We start from the raw sequence: 21,147 nt of genomic DNA, 5'->3' as shown, positions 1-21,147 counted from the left end.
TAAACTGAGCAATGACAATGGAATGTAATGCAGCAAAGTATTAAGAGATGCATTTCGGAAGGCTAGCAATTTAAGGGAGTACATGTTTAATGGTAGGACCCTAGGAAGTACAAAGGATCAGCGGGACTTTGGTGCACAAGTCCAGAGATCCTTGAAAGCAAAAGGACAGGTGGATAAGATCGTTAAGAGGTATGTGAGTACTTAACTTTAACAGTCAAGGCCATGAATACAAGACCAGGGAGGCTCTAATGGAACTGTGTGCAACATTAGTCAAGCCAGAGTTGAGTGTTGTGTGAGTGAAATCACATCACATCCTTCCTACATGTGTCAACTAGAGAGGGTGCAGAGAAGATTCATCACCATGTTGCCTGGGATGGAATATTTCAGCTGTGAAGAGGGACTGGATAGGCTGGACTTGTTTTCCTTGGAGCTGAGAAGGCTGAGGAAGTGATCTGACCTTACAAAGTTATGATGGGCATAGATAAGAAGAAACTTTTCCCCTTAGCAAAAGAATTAATAACCAGGGGCAAAGATTTGAGTAAAGGGCAGGATATTTAGAGGGTATTTAAGGAAGACTTTGTTTTTCACCCAGAGCTTGGTACATATTTGGACATCATTGCTGGAAAGAGTGGTGGAAGCAGGAACCATCACAACATTTATGTTGTATTTCGATGACCAGTTGAAGGGTCATGGCATATAAGGTTACAGGCCAAGTGCTGGAAAATAGGACAAAGTCTAGATCAGTACTTGATGGCGTGGATACGATGGGCCAAAGGGACTCTTTCCATGCTCTTGATTCTTATGTATCATTTCTCTGACTTCATCTTTGAGCCATGCATTCAGTTCTCACATCATATTTATCCTTTTCCAATTTGCATGTGGCTCAGACAGGCTCAGAGATTGATACCTTTTGAGGTTCTGCATTTTAGTTTAACACACAAATTCTCACACTTCCCTGAGGCAAACCTCTTTCCTCATCCTATCAGTGTCATTGGTATTGATGTGGCCTATGACCATTGGATTGTCCCTTCCCCACTGCAAGTTTGCCTTCAGCCATAAAGTCCTGGAATCTGTCAGACAACACAGCTACTCTTTGTTGCAGAGAACAGTATCAATCATGGCATCCCATTCAGCCCATTGAGTCCATACTCTCCCTCCGAAGATGTTCCCACCCAGACCCAGTCCCCTTACCCTATTCCTGTAACCCTTCATTTACTCTGGCTAATCTACCGAGCCTGAACATTCCTAGACATTATGGGTAATTTAGCCTGGCCAATCCACCTAACCTGCATAGCTTTGGACTGAGGAGGAAATTGGAGCTGAAACTCTCACAGACATGTGGAAATGGGGAATCTCCACACGGTCATCCAAGACTAAAATTGAACACATATCCCTGGCACTGAGAGGGAGCAGTGCTAACCTGAGTCACCATGATGCCCTCACTCCCAATCTCTCTCAGTATACTGTGCACTGTTACCACATTACATCTTACTCCCCACTTTTGAACAGCTTCCTGTATCATGGTGCCATGACCAGTTAGCTCATCCATCTGACAGCCCTCTTTGTTATCCAAACAAGTTAAGAAAACCTTGAGCTTGTTGGACAATTGCAAAGTCTGAAGTTTGGATCTCTATTTTGCCTCAGATGAAGGGCTTGGTTGAGAAGGTGGGACTTTTGTGGTGACCTCTGCCAGTACGGGAATTGAACACGCATCACAATCCAACCTCCAGCAACAGAGCTAACAGAGGCCCCCCCCCCCCCCCCCCCCCCCCCCCCCCCCGCCAACAAAAATAACATACACAAATCAAAATAGAACCATTTAGATAAACATAGGTTAGTTTTTGATGTAACACTCTCTCTTTCTTTCTCTCTATTTCTCTGACTATTCCTTCTCCCTCCCCCACATCTGAAAAGAAATTGCAGCAGCTACAAAGGAACATGGATTTTGGTGTGTGGTGCAGAGCCTTAATGTATCTGATGATATACCTGCTGTGCTAAATGGACTGTAATGCCATTTGGAAGCCAAAGTGATGGTTGTTAGAGAAGCATGGTGCATAGCTAAGAATGGTACCATGAGCTTGCTGTTTACCTTGTTATGTGTATTTGTGTCTCCTAGCAACTTCTACGTGAGATGCAGCAGATGGCCAGTCGCCCTTTTGCCACCATCAATGTTGCCTTGGAGACAGAAGAGGAGCCACCTGATCTCATTGGTGGAAGCATTAAGGTAAGCATTGGTTGCTTTGTTTGCCATTGCTTTAATGAACTGTTGATAAATCACTCTTTCTACTTGTGTAACTGGCTTATTTAGTTCCTTTTGTTAGCTTTTATAAAATGTCCAGCTGTACCCAGTGTTTAAGATTTGTGGTATAGGGCTTTTAACTTATCATAACATTGCCTGTCTTCATTCCCTCCACTAGCATAGCATACTAGACTTAATAGTGCTATCAAATATGGCACTATTAAGTTAATTTATTAGAGCTCGGCTACTTCTCCCTGGAAAAGAAGGAACGGAAGTGAGCAAATAAAGAAATTTAAAGAATAACCATTTATTTTACTTCAATTGAAAATATGACCTTTAGATTTTCATGAAGTATTTTGGTGACATAAGATATAGGAGTGTCTACCCGACAATGTGCCCAGGGTATGTCATGCATACAAGAAGCAGGACAAATCACTGCCTCATCAGTCTACTCCTGATCATCAATAAAGAGATAGAATGGGTCATGATTAGATTAGGTTAGATTTCCTACAGTATGAAAACAGGCCCTTCGGCCCAACAAGTCCACAACGACCCTCCGAAGAGTAACCCACCCAGACCCATTCCCCTACCCTTTATTCACCCCTGACACTATGGGCAATTTAGCATGGCCAGTTCACCTGACCTGCACATCTTTGGATTGTGGAAGGAAACCAGAGCACCCAGAGGAAACCCATGCAGACACGGGGAGAATGTGCAAACTCCACACAGACAATCACCCAAGGCTGGAATCGAACCCGGGTTCTTGGTGCTGTGAGGCAGCAGTGCTAACCACAGCCACGGTCATCAATAGTGATATCAAGCAACTCTTGTTTAGAAATGAAGTGCTGACTGGCGCTCAGCTAGGGCCACTCATCTGCAGACCTTTTTACAGTCTTTGTTCAAACATGGACAAAAATGCTGAATCTCAGCGATGACATGAGAGTGACAGCCCTGGACATGAAGGCCACACTTTACCAAGTTAAAATCCTGAAGAAGGGCTTATGCCCGAAACGTCGATTCTCCTGTTCCCTGGATGCTGCCTGACCTGCTGCGCTTTTCCAGCAACACATTTTCAGCAAGTTAAAAATCACACAACACTAGGTTATAATCCAACAGGTTTAATTGGAATCACTAGCTTTCGAAGCACTGCTTCTTCATCAGGTGGTTGTCACCTTGGAATCAGCGCTTTGAAAGCTAGTGATTCCAAATAAGCCTATTGGACTATAACTTGGTGTTGTGTGATTTTTAACTTGATAAAACGTTGCCTTGAAGTCCAGGGCTGTCACTCTCATGTCATCGCTGAAATTCAGCATTTTTGTCCATGTTTGAACCAAGACTGTAAAGAGGTCAGCAGCTGAGTGGCCCTAGCTGAGCGCCAGTCAGCATTTTATTTCTAAGCAAGAGTTGCTTGATATCACTATTGATGACTCATTCTATCTCTTTATTGATGATCAGGAGTAGACTGATGAGGCAGTGATTTGTCCTACTACTTGTATGCACCTGTCCACCTCAGTCAAACACTGGCACCTCCAAATGAAGACATTTTACCAAGTGTGGCTTCAAGGAGTCCGAGAGTAAAACTGGAATCGATGCCTGTCAAGGGGCAAACTCTCTACCAGTTGAAGTCATACTTGGCAGGCACATGGGAAGATGTATGTGATTGTGGGAGGTTTGTCATCTCAGCTCCAAAACATCTCTTTCGGGGCTCCTCAGAATAGTGTCCTCGGCCAAACCTTATTCATCAATGATCTTTGCTCCATAATAAAGTCAGAAGTGGGGATATCTGTCAGTAATTGCACAATGTTCAGCACTATTTGTTTCTCCTCAGATACTGAAGCACACCATGCTCAAATGCAGAAAGGTCAGGGCACTGTTCAAATTTGGGCTGAAATATGGCAAGTAACATTCGTGTCTCACAAGCCAGGCATTGACTATCTCCAATAAGAGACAATCTAAATATTCTCCATTGTCATTCACTGGCCTTACCAGCACTGAATGCCCCACAATCAACAACTTTGGGGTTACTATTGACTCAAAGGTCAACTAGACTCACCACAAACAGTGCCTACAAGAGCAGGTCAGAGGCCAGGCATATTATCATGAGCAACTCACCTCCTCAAAGTTTGCTCACAATTTACAAGGCACAAGTCAGGAGTGTGATACTGTACTCTCCACTTGCCTGGATGGGTGCAGCTGTAACAACACTCAGAAGCTTGACATCCTTCAGGACAACATAGCCTATATGATTGGCATCACATCCACAAGCATTCATTCCATCCGCCACCAATGCTCAGTATGTACAATCTACAAGTTGAACTGCAGAAATTCACCAAAGATCCTTAAATCTGCATGTTCCAACTCCAAGACCACTTCCCCTAAAAGGGCAAAGGCAGCAGATACATAGGAATCACCACCACCCTGCAGGTTCTCTCCCAAGCCACTCACTATCCTTATTTAGAAATATATCACTGTTCCTTCACTGTTGCTGAGTCAAAATCCTGGAATTGCCTTCGTAAGAGCACGTACTTTTCTGTCTGCTTCATTTTGCTGAATAGAGGGTGACACTTATGGTTTACCGATTCACTGGACATTTCCCAGGAGTTCAATGATTATAAACAACACATTTGCTATCTTTGCAGCCATTTCTTTTAAAATCCGAAGCAAGCATCTCCCAAATTGTGCAAACACAGCTGAAAGAACCGATTTCTAAACAATTTACTACTGCTCCAGGATCCATGAGAGATGTCCCTAGTTTGGACACAGATGCATTCAATATTTCGCAGAACACTGTGAACTGCATATCAGTTACTTTTAAAGACCAGAAGCCTCTGTTCCTGGCCTGTTTGATGTCTTGGGTTAGGGAGCTTTCCTTCAAAAGAATTCCTAAATGGCCTATTATAGAGCTGAAAGAGAAAATGCTGGAAAATCTCAGCAGGTCTGGCAGCATCTGTAAGGAGAGAAAAGAGCTGACGTTTAGAATCTAACTGACCCTTTGTCAAAACTCACAGATGCTGCAGACCTGCTGAGGTTTTCCAGCATTTTCTCTTTCAGTTTCAGATTCCAGCATCCGCAGTAATTTGCTTTTATCCCGGCCTATTATAGATTTTCCCTTGATAAATGGTGAATTGGTCTCTGTAAACTGTGAAATTCAAGTGGTCTTAAAATTAGCCATTAAACAAACTATTTCAAGCCCTGGGGAAATTGTACAGATTAGTTGTTAGGAACTCTTCCCTTTGGTGAAGAGACAAGCACAGGGTCACCTTTCTTTTCACACAAGTTGTTAAGATCTGGAACTCAGTGCTTGATAGTGTGATGGAAGCAGATTCAATCATGGCTTTCAAAGGATGTTGGCCACCATAAATTACAGCATATAAGTTAACCAATCTAATGGACCCAGGGTCATGTTTTCGCATATACTCGCACACAATTGATTCCCTCTTTACAGGCACAAGCTTGAGTAGTTAGGTGTAATTTGTTGCCCTGCAAATGCACGTTTCACTTACCTGTACATTGAGCCTATGTCGACGGGATCAAGCTAGGAGTGTGGGTTATGTAATGAAGATGTGCAGGAGTGAAAGAAGGATAGATCAATGACATTCCAAAATATCCTGTGTTGGTAGTTCACTTTTATTCTCATTGCATGTGTTAACCCCCTGTTTTTTCAGGAATTTTTAAATGCTTCATTGTTTTATTTAATTGCTGGAAGTGTACTGGCATTTATCTTGAGAGAAAAATGCCAGGTCTGCAGGATAAAAGGTTTTAGAGGAATGGGATGAGGTGAATTGCTCTTGCAGAGATTGTCTTGGACACAAAGGTCCATGCTGTTATTTCATTTCTGATTCTACAAATTGATGTGGCTTTTCCAACTTATTTTTTGTTCAGCTGTAACTTTTAAAGTTTTCAAAGTTAGGCTTGATATTGATTCTGAAAAATTGCTTTCTTTGTTTGCAGTGAACTCTGCTTAAACTCAATTACAGTAGCAGAAGCTTGACATATTACTAAGATCTGAGCTCAGGTGGATCAATATGGAAAGCATGTGCTTTAAGGAATCCCATATTCAACTGCCTTTCCACCACTATGTAGTATCAGGATGAGCCACAGTCTGTTGAAACCAGTAATTATGTCTAAAAATGGTGACACATCAAAGAGTAAGACAAATCCACTGCAGTAGCTGAGATGATCCACAGCGTTCTAAATAAAACCATTTGTAAACTATCAATTTTCCCTCCCTTTCAATTTAGACAGATAAAATTTACAGACATCTTTGCCAAAAACTAATCAGTTCTTCCTTGAGCCATGCCTTATCAGTATACAACACTTAATTGAAATCCATCCATTAGCTTTTGAGATATGGTATTTACCATCAAACAGAGGAAGAAAAGGCACAAACATTGTCACCGCCCACCCTCAGTGACAAAGATAATTAAATGAAATACTTTTGAGGCTGGTTCGGTTTGGATATCTCTGTCACAACTGTTGAAGCAGAGTTCATGTTGAAGAGCAAGTAGGAGAGTGTAAATAAACTAGCTGGTTGAAGGAGAAAAACATTGATGCAAGCTAAGTGGCTTATTTCTGTAGGAAGCATTCTGTGATCTAGGATAATTAATATGTGCTCTCAATTATAACATTATGTCTTTGCTTGACTCATAAGGGCTCTTAAAGTGGGATGGAAGAGCATCTGTTTCTACACTTGATGTTTGCTTGAGTTATTGTGATGGTGGAGTGCTGTTTTTCAAGTGGGGTGTTAAATTTAACATCAAATTTGTGTTCACCCACCATTCCTTTCACCTCTCATTTGAAAATCTCTATTATCTACCACTTTCTCCAACTTTGATTAAAAACATTTCTCTGAGATGGTGAGGATGACAGTGTCTGCAGAGGTGAGTGGGAAAAAAATTAGCAGATATAATGCATCAATGTGTAAGGTTATGCACTTCAGAAAGAATAGAGGTGCTGAATTTTATTTAAATAGAAAAAGACTGCACAAATCTGCAGTACAGGGATTTGAAAGTCTTTGTGCAGGAATCACAAAGAAATCTCATACAAGTTCACTGGTAATAGGGAAGCAAATAGATTTTTGGTCTTTATTTAAAAGAATATGGAGAACTAAGATAGTCTTGCAAAAACTATACAAGGCACAAGTCAAATTACGAGGAGAAAGTGAGGACTGCAGATGCTGGAGATCAGAGCTGAAAATGTGTTGCTGGGAAAGCGCAGCAGGTCAGGCAGCATCCAAGGAGCAGGAGAATCGACATTTCGGGCATGAGCCCTTCTTCAGGAATTAGGAAAGTGTGTCCAGCAGGCGAAGATAAAAGGTAGGGAGGAGGGACTTGGGGGAGGGGCGTTGGAAATGCGATAGGTGGAAGGAGATCAAGGTGAGGGTGATAGGCCGGAGTGAGGATGGGGGCGGAGAGGTCAGGAAGAAGATTGCAGGTTAGGAAGGCGGTGCTGAGTTCGAGGGATTTGACTGAGACAGGGTGGGGGGAGGGGAAATGAGGAAAATGGAAAAATCTGAGTTCATCCCTTGTGGTTGGAGGGTTCCTAGGCAGAAGATGAGGCGTTCTTCCTCCAACCATCGTGTTGCTATGGTCTGGCAATGGAGGAGTCCAAGGACCTGCATGTCCTTGGTGGAGTGGGAGAGGGAGTTGAAATGTTGAGCCACGGGGTGGTTGGGTTGGTTGGTCCGGGTGTCCCAGAGGTGTTCTCTGAAACGTTCCGCAAGTAGGCGGCCTGTCCCCCCAATATAGAGGAGGCCACATCGGGTGCAGCGGATGCAATAAATGATGTGTGTGGAGGTACAGGTGAATTTGTGGCGGATATGGAACGATCCATTGGGGCCTTGGAGGGAAGTAAGGGGGGAGGTGTGGGCGCAAGTTTTGCATTTCTTGCGGTTGCAGGGGAAGGTGCCGGGAGTGGAGGTTGGGTTGGTGGGGGGTGTGGACCTGACGGGAGAGTCACGGAGGGAGTGGTCTTTTCGGAACGCTGATAGGGGAGGGGAGGGGAGGGATATATATCCCTGGTGGTGGGGGCCGTTTGGAGGTGGCGGAAATGACAGCGGATGATACGTTGTACATGGAGGTTGGTGGAGTGGTAGGTGAGGATCAGTGGGGTTCTATCCTGGTGGCGGTTGGAGGGACGGGGCTCAAGGGTGGAGCAGGAAGTGGAGGAGCTGCGGTGGAGGGCATCTTCGATCACGTCTGGCGGGAAATTGCGGTCTTTGAAGGAGGCCATCTGGGTTGTACGCTATTGGATCCGGTCCTCCTGGGAGCAGGTGCGGCGGAGACGAAGGAATTGTGAATATGGGATGGCGTTTTTACAGGGGGCAGGGTGGGAGGAGGTGTAGTCTAGGTAGCTGTGGGAGTCGGTCAGTTTATAGTAAATGTCCGTGTTGATTCGGTCGCCCGAGATAAAAATGGAAAGGTGTAGGAAGGGGAGGGAGGAGTCTGAGACAGTCCAAGTGAATTTGAGGTCAGGATGGAAGGGTGTTGGTAAAGTGGATGAACTGTTCAACCTCCTCATGGGAGCACGAGGCAGCGCCGATGCAGTCATCGATGTAGCGGAGGAAAAGGTGGGGGGTGGTGCCAGTGTAGCTGCGGAAGATGAACTGTTCCACATATCCAACGAAGAGGCCGGCATAGCAGGGGCCCATGCGGGTGCCCATGGCTACTCCTTTGGTTTGGAGGAAGTGGGAGGATTGGAAAGAGAAGTTGTCCAGGGTGAGGACCAGTTCAGTCAGTCGAAGAAGGGCGTCAGTGGAAGGGTACTGGTTGGTACGGCGGGAAAGGAAGAAGCGGAGGGCTTTGAGTCCTTCGTGATGGGGGATGGAGGTGTACAGGGACTGGATGTCCATGGTGAAGATAAGGCGTTGGGGACCGGGGAAGCGAAAATCATGGAGGAGGTGGAGGGCGTGGGTGGTGTCCTGAACGTAGGTGGGGAGTTCTTGGACTAAGGGAGACAGGACCATGTCGAGGTATGCAGAGATGAGTTCGGTGGGGCAGGAGCAGGCTGAGACAAGTCAAATTACATCTGGATTGCTGGGAACAGTTTTGGCATAGATTTATATATTTGACACTGGACATAACTCAGAGAATGTTGTTGTGGTTCTGTTCGCCGAGCTGGAAGTTTTTGTTGCAAACATTTCGTCCCCTGGCTAGGCGACATCATCAGTGCTTGGGAGCCTCCTGCGAAGCGCTTCTTTGATGTTTCCTCCGGCGTTTATAGTGGTCTGTCCCTGCCGCTTCCGGTTGTCAGTTTCAACTGTCCGCTGTAGTGGTTGGTATATTGGGTCCAGGTCGATGTGTTTGTTGATGGAGTTTGTGGATGAATGCCATGCCTCTAGGAATTCCCTGGCTGTTCTCTGTCTGGCTTGCCCTATGATAGTAGTGTTGTCCCAGTCGAATTCATGTTGCTTGTTGTCTGCGTGTGTGGCTACTAAGGATAGCTGGTCGTGACGTTTCGTGGCTAGTTGATGTACTAGCCACGAAACGTCACGACCAGCTATCCTTAGTAGCCACACACGCAGACAACAAGCAACATGAATTCGACTGGGACAACACTACTATCATAGGGCAAGCCAGACAGAGAACAGCCAGGGAATTCCTAGAGGCATGGCATTCATCCACAAACTCCATCAACAAACACATCGACCTGGACCCAATATACCAACCACTACAGCGGACAGCTGAAACTGACAACCGGAAGCGGCAGGGACAGACCACTATAAACACCAGAGGAAACATCAAAGAAGCGCTTCGCAGGAGGCTCCCAAGCACTGATGATGTCGCCTAGCCAGGGGACGAAACGTTTGCAACAAAAACTTCCAGCTCGGCGAACAGAACCACAACAATGAGCACCCGAGCTACAAATCTTCGCACAAACTTTGATCAGAGAATGTTCACCATGGTGATTCCTAGAAGGATTTTCTTGTGAGGAAAATACACGTACAGCCTCTGGACTGCAGCAGCTCAAGAAGGCAGCTCACCACCACCAGGGCAGCTAGGGACAGGCAATAAATGTTGGCCAGCCAGTGATGTCAACATCCCACCAGTATATTTAAAAAAAAAGTTTGGGCCTGTACTCATTGAAGTTTAGAAAAATAACAGGAAACCTGACAGAAACATACATGATTCTTAGGGGAGAAAGTGAGGACTGCAGATGCTGGAGATCAGAGCTGAAAATGTGTTGCTGGAAAAGCGCAGCAGGTCAGGCAGCATCCAGGGAACAGGAGAATCGACGTTTCGGGCACAAGCGCTTTTCCAGCAACACATTTTCAGCTATGATTCTTAGGGGACTTGACAGCGTAGATATAGAGAGATTGATAAGGCAAAAGTGAGGACTGCAGATGCTGGAGATCAGAGTCCAGATTAGAGTGGTGCTGGAAAAGAACAGCAGGTCAGGCAGCAGCATTGGAGGAACAGAAAAATCAACGTTTTGGGCATTCCTGATGAAGGGCTTTTGCCCAAAACGTCGATTTTTCTGTTTCTCGAATGCTGCCTGACCTGTGCTTTTCCTGCACCACTCTAATACAGAGAGGTTGATATGCTTGTGGAAGAGTCCTGAACCAGACGGGATAATCTCAAAGTAAGGGTTACTCATTTAAGTTCCAGATGAGGAGGACTTTTTTTCTTAGAGCGCAGTGAATTTGTGATTTTTTTTTAAACCACCGAGCACAGCTGAGACTGGATCTTAAATTTTTTCAAAGCTTAGATAGCATTTAATCAGTGAGGTCATCCAGGATTATGGAGACAAGAAAGTGGAGTTGAGGATTATCAGAGCAGCCAAATTGGACACAACTTGACTGAAGGAACAAAGATACCACGCTTTTCACTTGCGATGCTATATCCTCTGTAAAACTATTACTCTGCCTTACCCTCTCATTTCTCCAGTGTGGTTCTTGTCTCTGCTTCTTGAAGTCACTGAGTCACAAACTTGAACAAAACTGGTAATTTCTGGATTATTTTCTGTGCCATATGCGACTGAATACAGAAATAGGAGATGTGTGACTGGACAGAGAGTGTAGGAGGGAGGACTTTAGATTTCTGGGACTTTGGGACCGACTTTGGGGATGGTGGGGCCTGCACAAGATGGGTGGGTTATATCTGAACCGGATGCAGCCCAGTATCCTTGCAAAGAGGTTGGTAAGTGCTGTTGGGGAGTGTTTAAACAAAGTTGGCAGAGGGTGGGATCCAGAATGTTCAGCAGGGGAAGATTAATGGTCAAAATTGGAAGGGACAGCAAGTGAGTAAAAAAGACATAGACATTGTAGGCCAGATAAAGCACAAGGGGCTTTTGCAATAATTACATTGTATTTATTAATGCTAGGATTCTGAGGAACAAGGCGCATGGAGTAACGGCATAAATTAAAACATTAGGGTACGAAGCTGTTGCTATCATTCAGGCTTCACTGAGAGAGAGACTGGACTGGCTGTTCAATATTGCAGAGTACAGGATCTTCACTTGAAACATGGAAGGTAACAAAAGTGAAGAAAGTATCGCAATGTTGGTCAGGGAGAAAGGAAGGATGAGATGTTAGAAGGCTCTTCCAGTGAAGCTATTTTGGAGAGAATCGCATTGCTGGGAGTGGACTATATTTGATTGAAATAAAAGAGCAGATATGTAGCCAAATTTCAGGGAAGAATAGAAAGTATTAGGGTAGTGATAGGGGATTTCAACTTCCCTAACATGAAGTGGGGTATTCATTGTGCAAAATGCTTGGAGGGAGCAAAATTCTTAAAATGTACCGAGGTCAGCTTTTTCAGCCAGTACGTAGAAGGCCCGATAAGAGACAGAGCAGTCCTGGACTTCATATTAGATAATGAAGCTAGGCAAGTGGGTGAGTGGATAGTATTCATACCTCTATTCAATTCAAAATTTTTATTGAAAAGGATGAGAATTGGCCTGACTTCAAAATTCTCAACTGGGAGAGGGCTGATTTGTAGTCCATCTGACCCTCTACTTCTCAGGTTCCTTCTGTTCATCATGTATTCCCTTGCCTTTTTTTGTTCTGAGCTATGAACCTGCACTCCAAGGTCTCTTTGTTCAGCAACACTCCCTAGGACCTTACCACGAAGTGTATAAGACCTGCTAAGATTTGCTTTCCCAAAATGCAGCACCTCACACTTATGTGAATTAAACTCCATCTGCCACTTCTCAGCCCATTGGCCCATCTGGTCAAGATCCTGTTGTAATCTGAGGTAACCTTCTTTGCTGTCCACTACACCTCCAATTTTGGTGTCATCTGCAAACTTACTAACTGTACCTCTTATGCTCACATCCAAATCATTTATGTAAATGACAAAAAGTAGTGGATCCAGTACCGATCTTTGTGGCACTCCACTGGTCACAGGCCACCAGTCTGAAAAACAACCCTCCACCACCACCACCAGCTCTTCTACCTTTGAGCCAGTTCTGTATCCAAATGGCTAGTTCGCCCTGTATTCCGTGAGATCTAACCTTGCTAACCAATCTCCCATGGGGAACCTTGTCGGATGCCTTACTGAAGTCCATATATCCTCGTCAATATTGATCACCCCAAGAATTATTGTATCATCTGCTAACTTACTGAGCAAGGTTAGAATACAGGGAGAAGTAACCATTTTGGATACAGAACAAACTCCAAGATAGAAGACAGAGGGTGGTGGTACAGGGTTGCTTTTCAGACTTGAGGCCTGTGACCAGTGGTGTGCCGCAAGGATTGGTGCTGGATCTACTGCTTTTTGTCATTTACATAAATGATTTGGATATGAACATGGGAGGTGTAGTTAGTAAGTTTGCAGATGACACCAAAATTGGACATGTAGCGGACAGCAAAGAGGGTTACCTCAGATTATAACGGCATATTGATCAGATAGGCCAAAGGGCTGAGAAGTGGCAGTTGGAGTTTAATTTGGATAAATACAAGGTGCTGTATTTTGGAAAAGCAAATCAGAGCAGGACTTAACACTTAATGCTAAAGTCCTAGGGAGTGTTGCTGAACAAAGAAACCTTGGAGTGCAGGTTCATAGTTCCTTTGAAGTGGAGTCACTGGTCGATAGGATAGTGAAGAAAGCATTTAGTATGCTTTCCTTTATTGTCAGAGAATTCGGTATAGGAGTTGAAAGGTCATGTTGCAGCTGTACGGGACATTGGTTTGGCTACTTTTGGAATACTGTGTACAATTCGGGTCTCCTTCCTATAGGATGGATATTGTGAAACTTGAAAGAATTTGGAAAAGATTTGCAAGGATATTGCCAGGGTTGGAGGGTTTGAGCTACAAACCCTCCAACTAGGCTGGGTTTGTTTTCCCTGGAGCATTGGAGGCTGAGGGGTGACCTTATAGAGGTTAATAAAATCATGAGGGTTTGCAGTTACTAGCGGTGTTCCGCAAGGATCTGTTTTGGGACCATTGCTGTTTGTCTTTTTTTATAAATGACCTGGAGGAGGGGCTAGAAGGTTGGGTGAGCAAGTTTGCGGATGATACGAAAGTCGGTGGAGTTGTTGACAGTGAGGAAGGATGTGTCAGATTACAGCGGGATATAGATAAGTTGCAGAGCTGGGCAGAAAGGTGGCAAATGGAGTTCAATGTAGCTAAGTGTGAGGTGATTCACTTTGGTAAGAGTAACAAAAAGATGGGGTACTGGGCTAATGGTCGGATACTCGGTATTGTGGATGAGCAGAGGGATCTTGGTGTCCATGTACACAGATCTCTGAAAGTTGCCACCCAGGTAAATAGTGCGGTGAAGAAGGCATATGGAGTACTGGCTTTTATTGGTAGAGGAATTGAGTTCCGGAGTCCTGAGGTCATGTTGCAGTTGTATAAGACTCTGGTGCGGCCACATCTGGAGTATTGTGTGCAGTTTTGGTCGCCATACTATAGGAAGGATGTGGAGGCACTGGAATGGGTGTAGAGGAGGTTTACCAGGATGTTGCCTGGTATGGTAGGAAGATCGTATGAGGAAAGGCTGAGGCACTTGGGGCTGTTTTCATTGGAGAAAAGAAGGTTTAGGGGTGACTTGATTGAGGTGTACAAGATGATTAGGGGTTTAGATAGGGTTGACCATGAGAACCTTTTTCCACGTATGGAGTCAGCTATTACAAGGGGGCATAGCTTTAAATTAAGGGGTGGTAGGTATGGGACAGATGTTGGGGTCGATTCTTTACTCAGCGAGTCGTGAGTTCATGGAATGCCCTGCCAGTAGCAGTGGTGGACTCTCCCTCTTTATGGGCATTTAAACGGGCATTAGATAGGCATATGGAGGATAGTGGGCTAGTGTCAGTTAGGTGGGCTTGGATCGGCGCAACATCGAGGGCCAAAGGGCCTGTACTGCGCTGTATTTTTCTATGTTCTATGTCTATTTAACCTAACCATGGACAGGGTAAATAGACAAAGTCTTTTCACTGGGTTTGGAAAGTCCAGAACTAGAGGGCATAGGTTTAGTGTTAAAGGGGAAAGGTTTAAAAGGGACCTAAGTAGCTTTTTCATGCCAAAGATGGTGCATGTACGGAATGAGCTACCAGAGGAAGTGGTAGAGGCTGGTACAGTTTCAATATTTAAAAGGCATCCGGATGGGTACATGAATAGAAGGGATTTAGAGGGATATGAGCCAAGTGCTGGCAAAAGACACTAGATTAATTTAGGATATCTGGTCGGCATGGACAAGTTGGACCGAAGGGTCTATTTCCATGTTGTACATCTCAATGACTCTAATTCTCTTACATTTAGGTCAACATCATTTATGCAAACCGCAAACAGCCTGAACACTGACCACTGTGGACATAGTTCTAGTCAAAAAAATCATTCAACCATCACCCTCTATTTTCTGCTGTTATGCCAATTATGGGCCCAATTTGTCATTTTTCCTTGGATCCTGTGAGCTCTGACCTTTTCTATCAGTCTCCCAAGCAGAAACTTATCAAACACCTTGCTGAAATCCAAGTCAACTACATGAAAAACATATGTTGAAGGAAAATTGTCTAGCTAACACCCATTGTTACAGTTAACCTGAGAATGCAACTTTTTTAAAAAATGTTTTGTGATTGACACATGAAAGAAGTGAAACTATCATGGTATTTGAACAGATTAAAGACTCAACAGACAATCAAGGTATTTTTCTATGGATGATTTCAGTTACATCACACTGTAAACCTTTGCTATAAATTCTGTGCCTTACAATTGTGTCCTCCACAACCACCTGATGAAGGAGCGGCGCTCCGAAAGCTAGTGCTTCCAATTAAACCTGTTGGACTATAATCTGGTGTTATGTGATTTTTAACTTTGCACACCCCAGTCCAACACTGGCATCTCCAAATTATGGCAGTCATCAAAGACTCTCATCCTGAGGTGTACAAAGACGGTGGTTACAGATTGAATGTCATGTTGAATCTATACTACGATGGCAACTTTTGACAGATGTCTCCCCGAGTAGGCGAAACATTGCACATCTGGGAGGATAAGGAACTTGTCCTGGGAATGATTGGTTAAGAAAAGGCTTGAGTCTTAAGGTTGGGACTGAGACTAGCTCTCCATATATGTTTGTGAAGACAATAGAAAGGCTTGAAGGCTCTCTTCCAAGAGAGATGACATTGTCATCCACGTACTGAAGTTCTCCAAGTGAGTTTGGTGATGTTTTCTTCTTGAATTTCAACTGCTTGAAATTATTTACAAGATAGACAAAAGCATTTCCATGTCCATACGACTGGGAAACTTGTTCCTGAAGAGGACTCGAGTGCTGTAAAATGGGATTGGAATAGTTGGATGTCTGGTGACTGGCACAGGTATGATGAGCTAAAGGACCTCTATGCTGTGTATACTCTGACTATCTAAGATGAAGTGGCAATTGAGTTGAAGTGAAAGTGATTGCCCTTGTTATCAAGGCCATATTTGATCCTCTGTGACTTCAAGGAGCCTGAGCAAAACTGGAATCAATGAAAATCAGGAGAAAACTCTCCACTGATTGTCATAGATGATGGCTGTGGTTGTTGGAGATCAGTCATTTTAGGTCCAGGGCATCTGTGCACAAGTTCCTCAGGGAAGTGTCCTAGATTTGATTCAATTCGATTCCCCACAGTGTGGAAACAGGCCCTTTGGTCCACCCAGTCCACACCGACCCTCCGAAGAGTAACCCACAGATGCAACCATCTTGAGCTGCCTTACACATGACTTCCCTCCGTAATAAAGTCAGAAGTGGAGATGTTTGCCAATGATTCGTGACTCCTTGGATACTGAAGCAGTCCATGTTCAAGTGCAACAAGCATTGGACAATATCATGACTTGCACAAAAAATTGGCAGGTAATATTTGTGCCACACCAGTACTAGGTAATGAACATGTCCAAGTCAGTAATGTGATGAAATACTCCCCACTTGTCTGGGTGAGTCAGAACTCAACACTTAAGAAGCTTGATACCATCCAAGACAAAGCAGCCCACTTGATTGGCATCACACCCGCAAACATTAATTTCTTCCACTGATGCTTAGTAACAGCAGTACGTACTGTCGACATGATGCACTACAGAAACGCACCAAAAATCCTTAGCACCTTCAAGTTGCCTTAAAGAAGGTGGTAGTGAGCTGCTACCTTGAACCTCTGGAAGTTCACGTGCTGTATATTGATCCACAATGCCCTTAGTGAAAGAATTCCAGGATTTTGACCCAGTGACAGTGAAGGACCAGTGATATATTTTCAGGCCAGGACGATGAGTCGCTTGGTAGAGATCTTGAAGGTGATGGATTCCCATGTATCTACTACCCTTGTCCTTCTCGATGGAAGTGGTTGTGGGTTAAGAAGGTGCTGTCTGAGGATCTTGGTGCATTTCTACAGTGCATCTTGCAAATAGTACACACTGCTGCTACTGAATGTTGGTCACATAGGGAGTGGATTCTTGTGGATGTGGTGCCAATTAAGCGGGCTGCTTTGTTCTTGGTGGTATCAAGCTTTTTGAGTGTTGTTAGAGCCACACTCAGTTAGGCAATCCACGTTATAGGAAGGATGTGATAGTATTGGAGAGCATGCAGAGGAGATTTACCAGGGTTTTGCCTAGGCTGGAGACTTTCAGTTATGAAAGGTTTTCAGATAGACTGGGATTGTTTCCCTAAGGGCAATAATCTTGAGAGGTACAAAATAATGAGGGGCATAGATAGTAGTCAGGAAGAAACTTTCCCCCTTGATGGAAGGATCATTGACTAAAGGGGACATAAATTTAAGTTCAGAATGTTTAGAGTTATGTGGGGGAAACAACATTTTGACTCAGGACAGTGAGAATTTGGAATACTGACTCTCGGCTATGACTTTATTTCAGGAAAAATATTTAACCATCCACTATTGGCTAGGTCACTTGTAACATTGTCAGATCATGCTCTTATATGTTGCAATTACGATCAATTCTAAGAACATCCTGGATTGTGAAGATGCTCTTAAATCACTGTCCCCTGTCTCCTCCAGCAATAAGTGCAAGGAACCCAAGGACTAAGGTAAAAGTATCAGAGCAGGAATGTCATGTTGCAGTTGTACAGAGCCTTGGTGAGATCACATTTCGAGCATTGTGTGCAGGTTTATTCTCCTTCTCTGAGAAAGAATGGCTATGTTGGCAGTGCAACAAAGATGTACCAGACTGAGACCTGGATTGACCTATAAAGAGAGACTGGATCGGTTAGCAGTTTATTCATTGGAGTTTAGAAGAATGGGGTGGAGGAGATCACATAGAAACCTATAAAATTCCAGACAAGGTAAATGCAGGAAGGATCTTCCCAGTGACCAGGGAATCCAGGACTAAGAGTCACAGTGTTAGGATATGGGGTAGACCATTTAGGACTGAGATGAGGAGAAATTCTTTCACCCTGTGACTGCAATTCACTGCCTTAGAAAACAGTTGAGACCAAAACGTTAAATGTTTTCAAGAAGGAATTAGATATAGTTCTTTGGGTTAAAGGGATCACAGGGTATAGAATAAAAGCGTGAGCAGGATACTGAGTTGGATGATCATGTTGATTGGCAGACCGGGCTGAATGGCCTACCTCACTCCTATTTTCTATGTTTTAATGAATCTCTCCATTCAGCCTTCACCCATGTCACAGTGATTCTTGTCAAAATCCCCAATGGCACTTGAGGTTGTGACAACAGTAAACATTCTCTCTTTGTCTACCTTCATCTTTCTGCAATCCTTGATACGGTTGATCATGCCATTCTTTTCCAACTCCTTTCCACTGTTCTCAAATGGTTCCATTCTTGTTTATCTAATCACATCTAAGGGTATAATTTGCACGTGTTTCTTGTCCTGCTTCAGGACTGTTTTCTTTGTATCTCCTGAGGAACAATTCTTGATCCTACCTATTTCTCAGCTACATGTTGCCCTTGGCACTGTAATCCAAAAGCAACGTTTAGTTTTCACATTATCTTGTTCAATTCCTTCACTGTTTCTGGATTATCAGGCTGCTTATTCATTATCCATTTTTTGGGATAGGCTGAAATTTTCTTCACCAATGGGAAGACCAAAGCCATTGTTTTTTGTCCCTACTGACTTCGTTAGCTACCATCTTCACTCCCTTCCCTAGTAACTGTCTGATATTAAACTAGTCTGTTGCAATTGGGTCAAAATCCTGGAACTGAGTAGCTTCAAATGACTTAAAGTCAAAGAGATGTACAGCATGGAAACAGACCCTTTGGGATATCTCGTCCATGCCGACGAGATATCCCAACCCAATCTAGTCTCATCTGCCAGCACTTGGCTCATATCCCTCCAAACCCTTCCTATTCATATCCCGATCCAGATGTCTTTTTAAATGTTGCAATTGTACTAGCCTCCACCACTTCCTCTGGCAGTTCATTCCATGCATGTACCACCCTTTGCATGAAAAAGTTGCCCCTTAGGCCTCTTTTATATTTTTCCCGTCTCACCCTGAACCTATATCCTGTAGTTCTGAACTCCTCCATCCCAGGGAAAAGATTTTGTCTATTTATTCTATCCATGCCCCTCATGATTTTATAAACTTCTATAAGGTCACCCCTCAGCCTCTGCTCCAGGGAAAACTATCCCAGCCTGTTCAGCGCCTCCCTATGGCTCAAATCGTCCAGCCCTGGCAACATTCTTGCAAATCTTTTCTGAACCCTTTCAAGTTTCACAACATCCTTCTTATGGGAAGGAGACCAGAATTACACGCAATATTCCAAAAGTGGCCTAAACAATGTCCTGTCCAGCCACAACATGACCTCCCAACTCCTTTCATCAATGCTCTGACCAATAAAGAATTGTATACCAAAAGCCGCCTTCACTATCCTATCTAACTGCGACGCTACTTTCAGCAACACTTTCTAGGACCTTACCCTAAACTGTATGAGTCCTGCTCCGATTTGCTTTCCCAAAATGCAGCACCTCATATTTATCTAAATTAAACTCCATCTGCCACTCCTCAGCCCATTGGCCCATCTGATCAAGATCCTATTGTAATCTCAGGTAACCTCCTTTGCTGTTCACTACAACTCCAATTTTGGTGTCATATGCAAACTTACTAACTATACCTCATTTGTTCACAACCAAATAATTTCTATAAATCTGCATCTCCTATTCCTCAAGGCAAAAACTAGACCAATCAAAGACAACATGTAGGTGTAAACTTTAGGCCAAGCAAAGATGTGCAGGTTAGGTGAATTGGTCATGCCAAATTGCCCATAGTGTTAGGTGAAGGGGCAAATGTAGGGGAATGGGTCTGGCTGGGTTGCTCTTCGGAGGATCGGTGTGGACTTGTTGGGCCGAAAGGCCTGTTTCCACGCTGTAAGTAATCTAATCTGATCTAATCTAATCTTTGCAGTTTACGCTCATTATATGAATGATATTTTCTATGGCAATGCCTGTACTATTTACAGTTCATTTACCTACCAGCTAACAATTGCTTCTCATACAGTATAGTGTTCACCTGTACATTGCTATTGAGTGCAAGATGAAAATCTTTGGCAAAGTTTGTATGTTTCAACAATGTTGTGTATTTGTGTTGATGTAGCAGCTAATTGAACACTCAGAATCAGAATTCAAAGAAATTACCAGCATCCTCGATAATGAGCTCACTATTAAATGTAAAGGCACAAAACGCAGAGAAAGCTTTAATTTTCTGGTCACCCATCATATTTAAGTTAAATTAACTGAAAACAGCAAACATAAGTTTGGAGCAAACTTTTTTCAACATAACTAATGTAGACTTCATCACATTAATTTGCATGGACAAAGATAATGCTGATTGATGGGTCACTGAACTCAAAATGTTAAGTCTGTTTTTCTCTCCGAGGTGCTTCTAGTTTCTCCAACACTTTATCTTTGTTTCAAACCTCCAGCATCTACACTTCTTGGTTTTATTAATTTGCAGGGATTTTGATACCTCAGTAACTGCTGATTTTCCTGGTTTTCATACAGCTAGATCCTTTTGTTGACCGGTTTAAAACTTATTATTCCCATTGCAGCTTCCCTCACTTTATAGCCACTGGCTTCCCGCACCATGTTGCCTGTTCGGCTACTTGATTTTATCCCTCCCACTTTATAGACATCCCTGTACCCCCCAAATTACCACCACAGTCACTCATATTTCCCACCTCTTGCCTCTGTAGCCACCTCCTTCTTGCCTCATGCAGCAGAGTGGCTGTATCCTTGGTTTTGCAGGCAAATTCTCATTACCCTAACCGCACTCCACAAACTAGCAGCTTCCCACAGCCTTGTTCACCACTGCTACTTAACTTTTTATTAGTCTTCTGATCACAGGCTCTTTCCCTCCTGCATTTGCAAGTGGGTCCTTTCAAAATTTTTCTTTGGGACACTTGGGATGGAATCATTTGCCACCTCATGTGTTTTGAGCATTGAGTGACATGGTTACTATTGAGCAAAGATTGACACACAAAAGCAAGTTAATACCAACAAGAGGGCCATGTTGGAGCAAACATCTATCAGTTCC

The 21,147-nt window shown here is 43.7% G+C and overlaps 1 protein-coding gene across 1 annotated transcript in view; it reads left to right on the top strand.

The window, feature by feature from the left end:
- atrn (attractin) overlaps positions 1-21,147 on the top strand; it is a 412,972-nt gene that overhangs the window by 348,580 nt on the left and 43,245 nt on the right. Inside the window, exon 27 of the mRNA XM_087991640.1 lies at positions 2,117-2,224. Within this exon, the coding sequence (XP_087847766.1) occupies positions 2,117-2,224 (108 nt within the window). The remainder of the gene's footprint in view (positions 1-2,116; positions 2,225-21,147) is intronic.

Source organism: Chiloscyllium plagiosum, unplaced genomic scaffold (assembly GCF_037043375.1).
Source record: "Chiloscyllium plagiosum isolate Xiang-an unplaced genomic scaffold, Cpla_swu_hap1 HiC_scaffold_1, whole genome shotgun sequence".
NCBI classification, from domain to species: domain Eukaryota; kingdom Metazoa; phylum Chordata; class Chondrichthyes; order Orectolobiformes; family Hemiscylliidae; genus Chiloscyllium; species Chiloscyllium plagiosum.
This window is presented reverse-complemented; position numbering and strand designations above follow the sequence as displayed.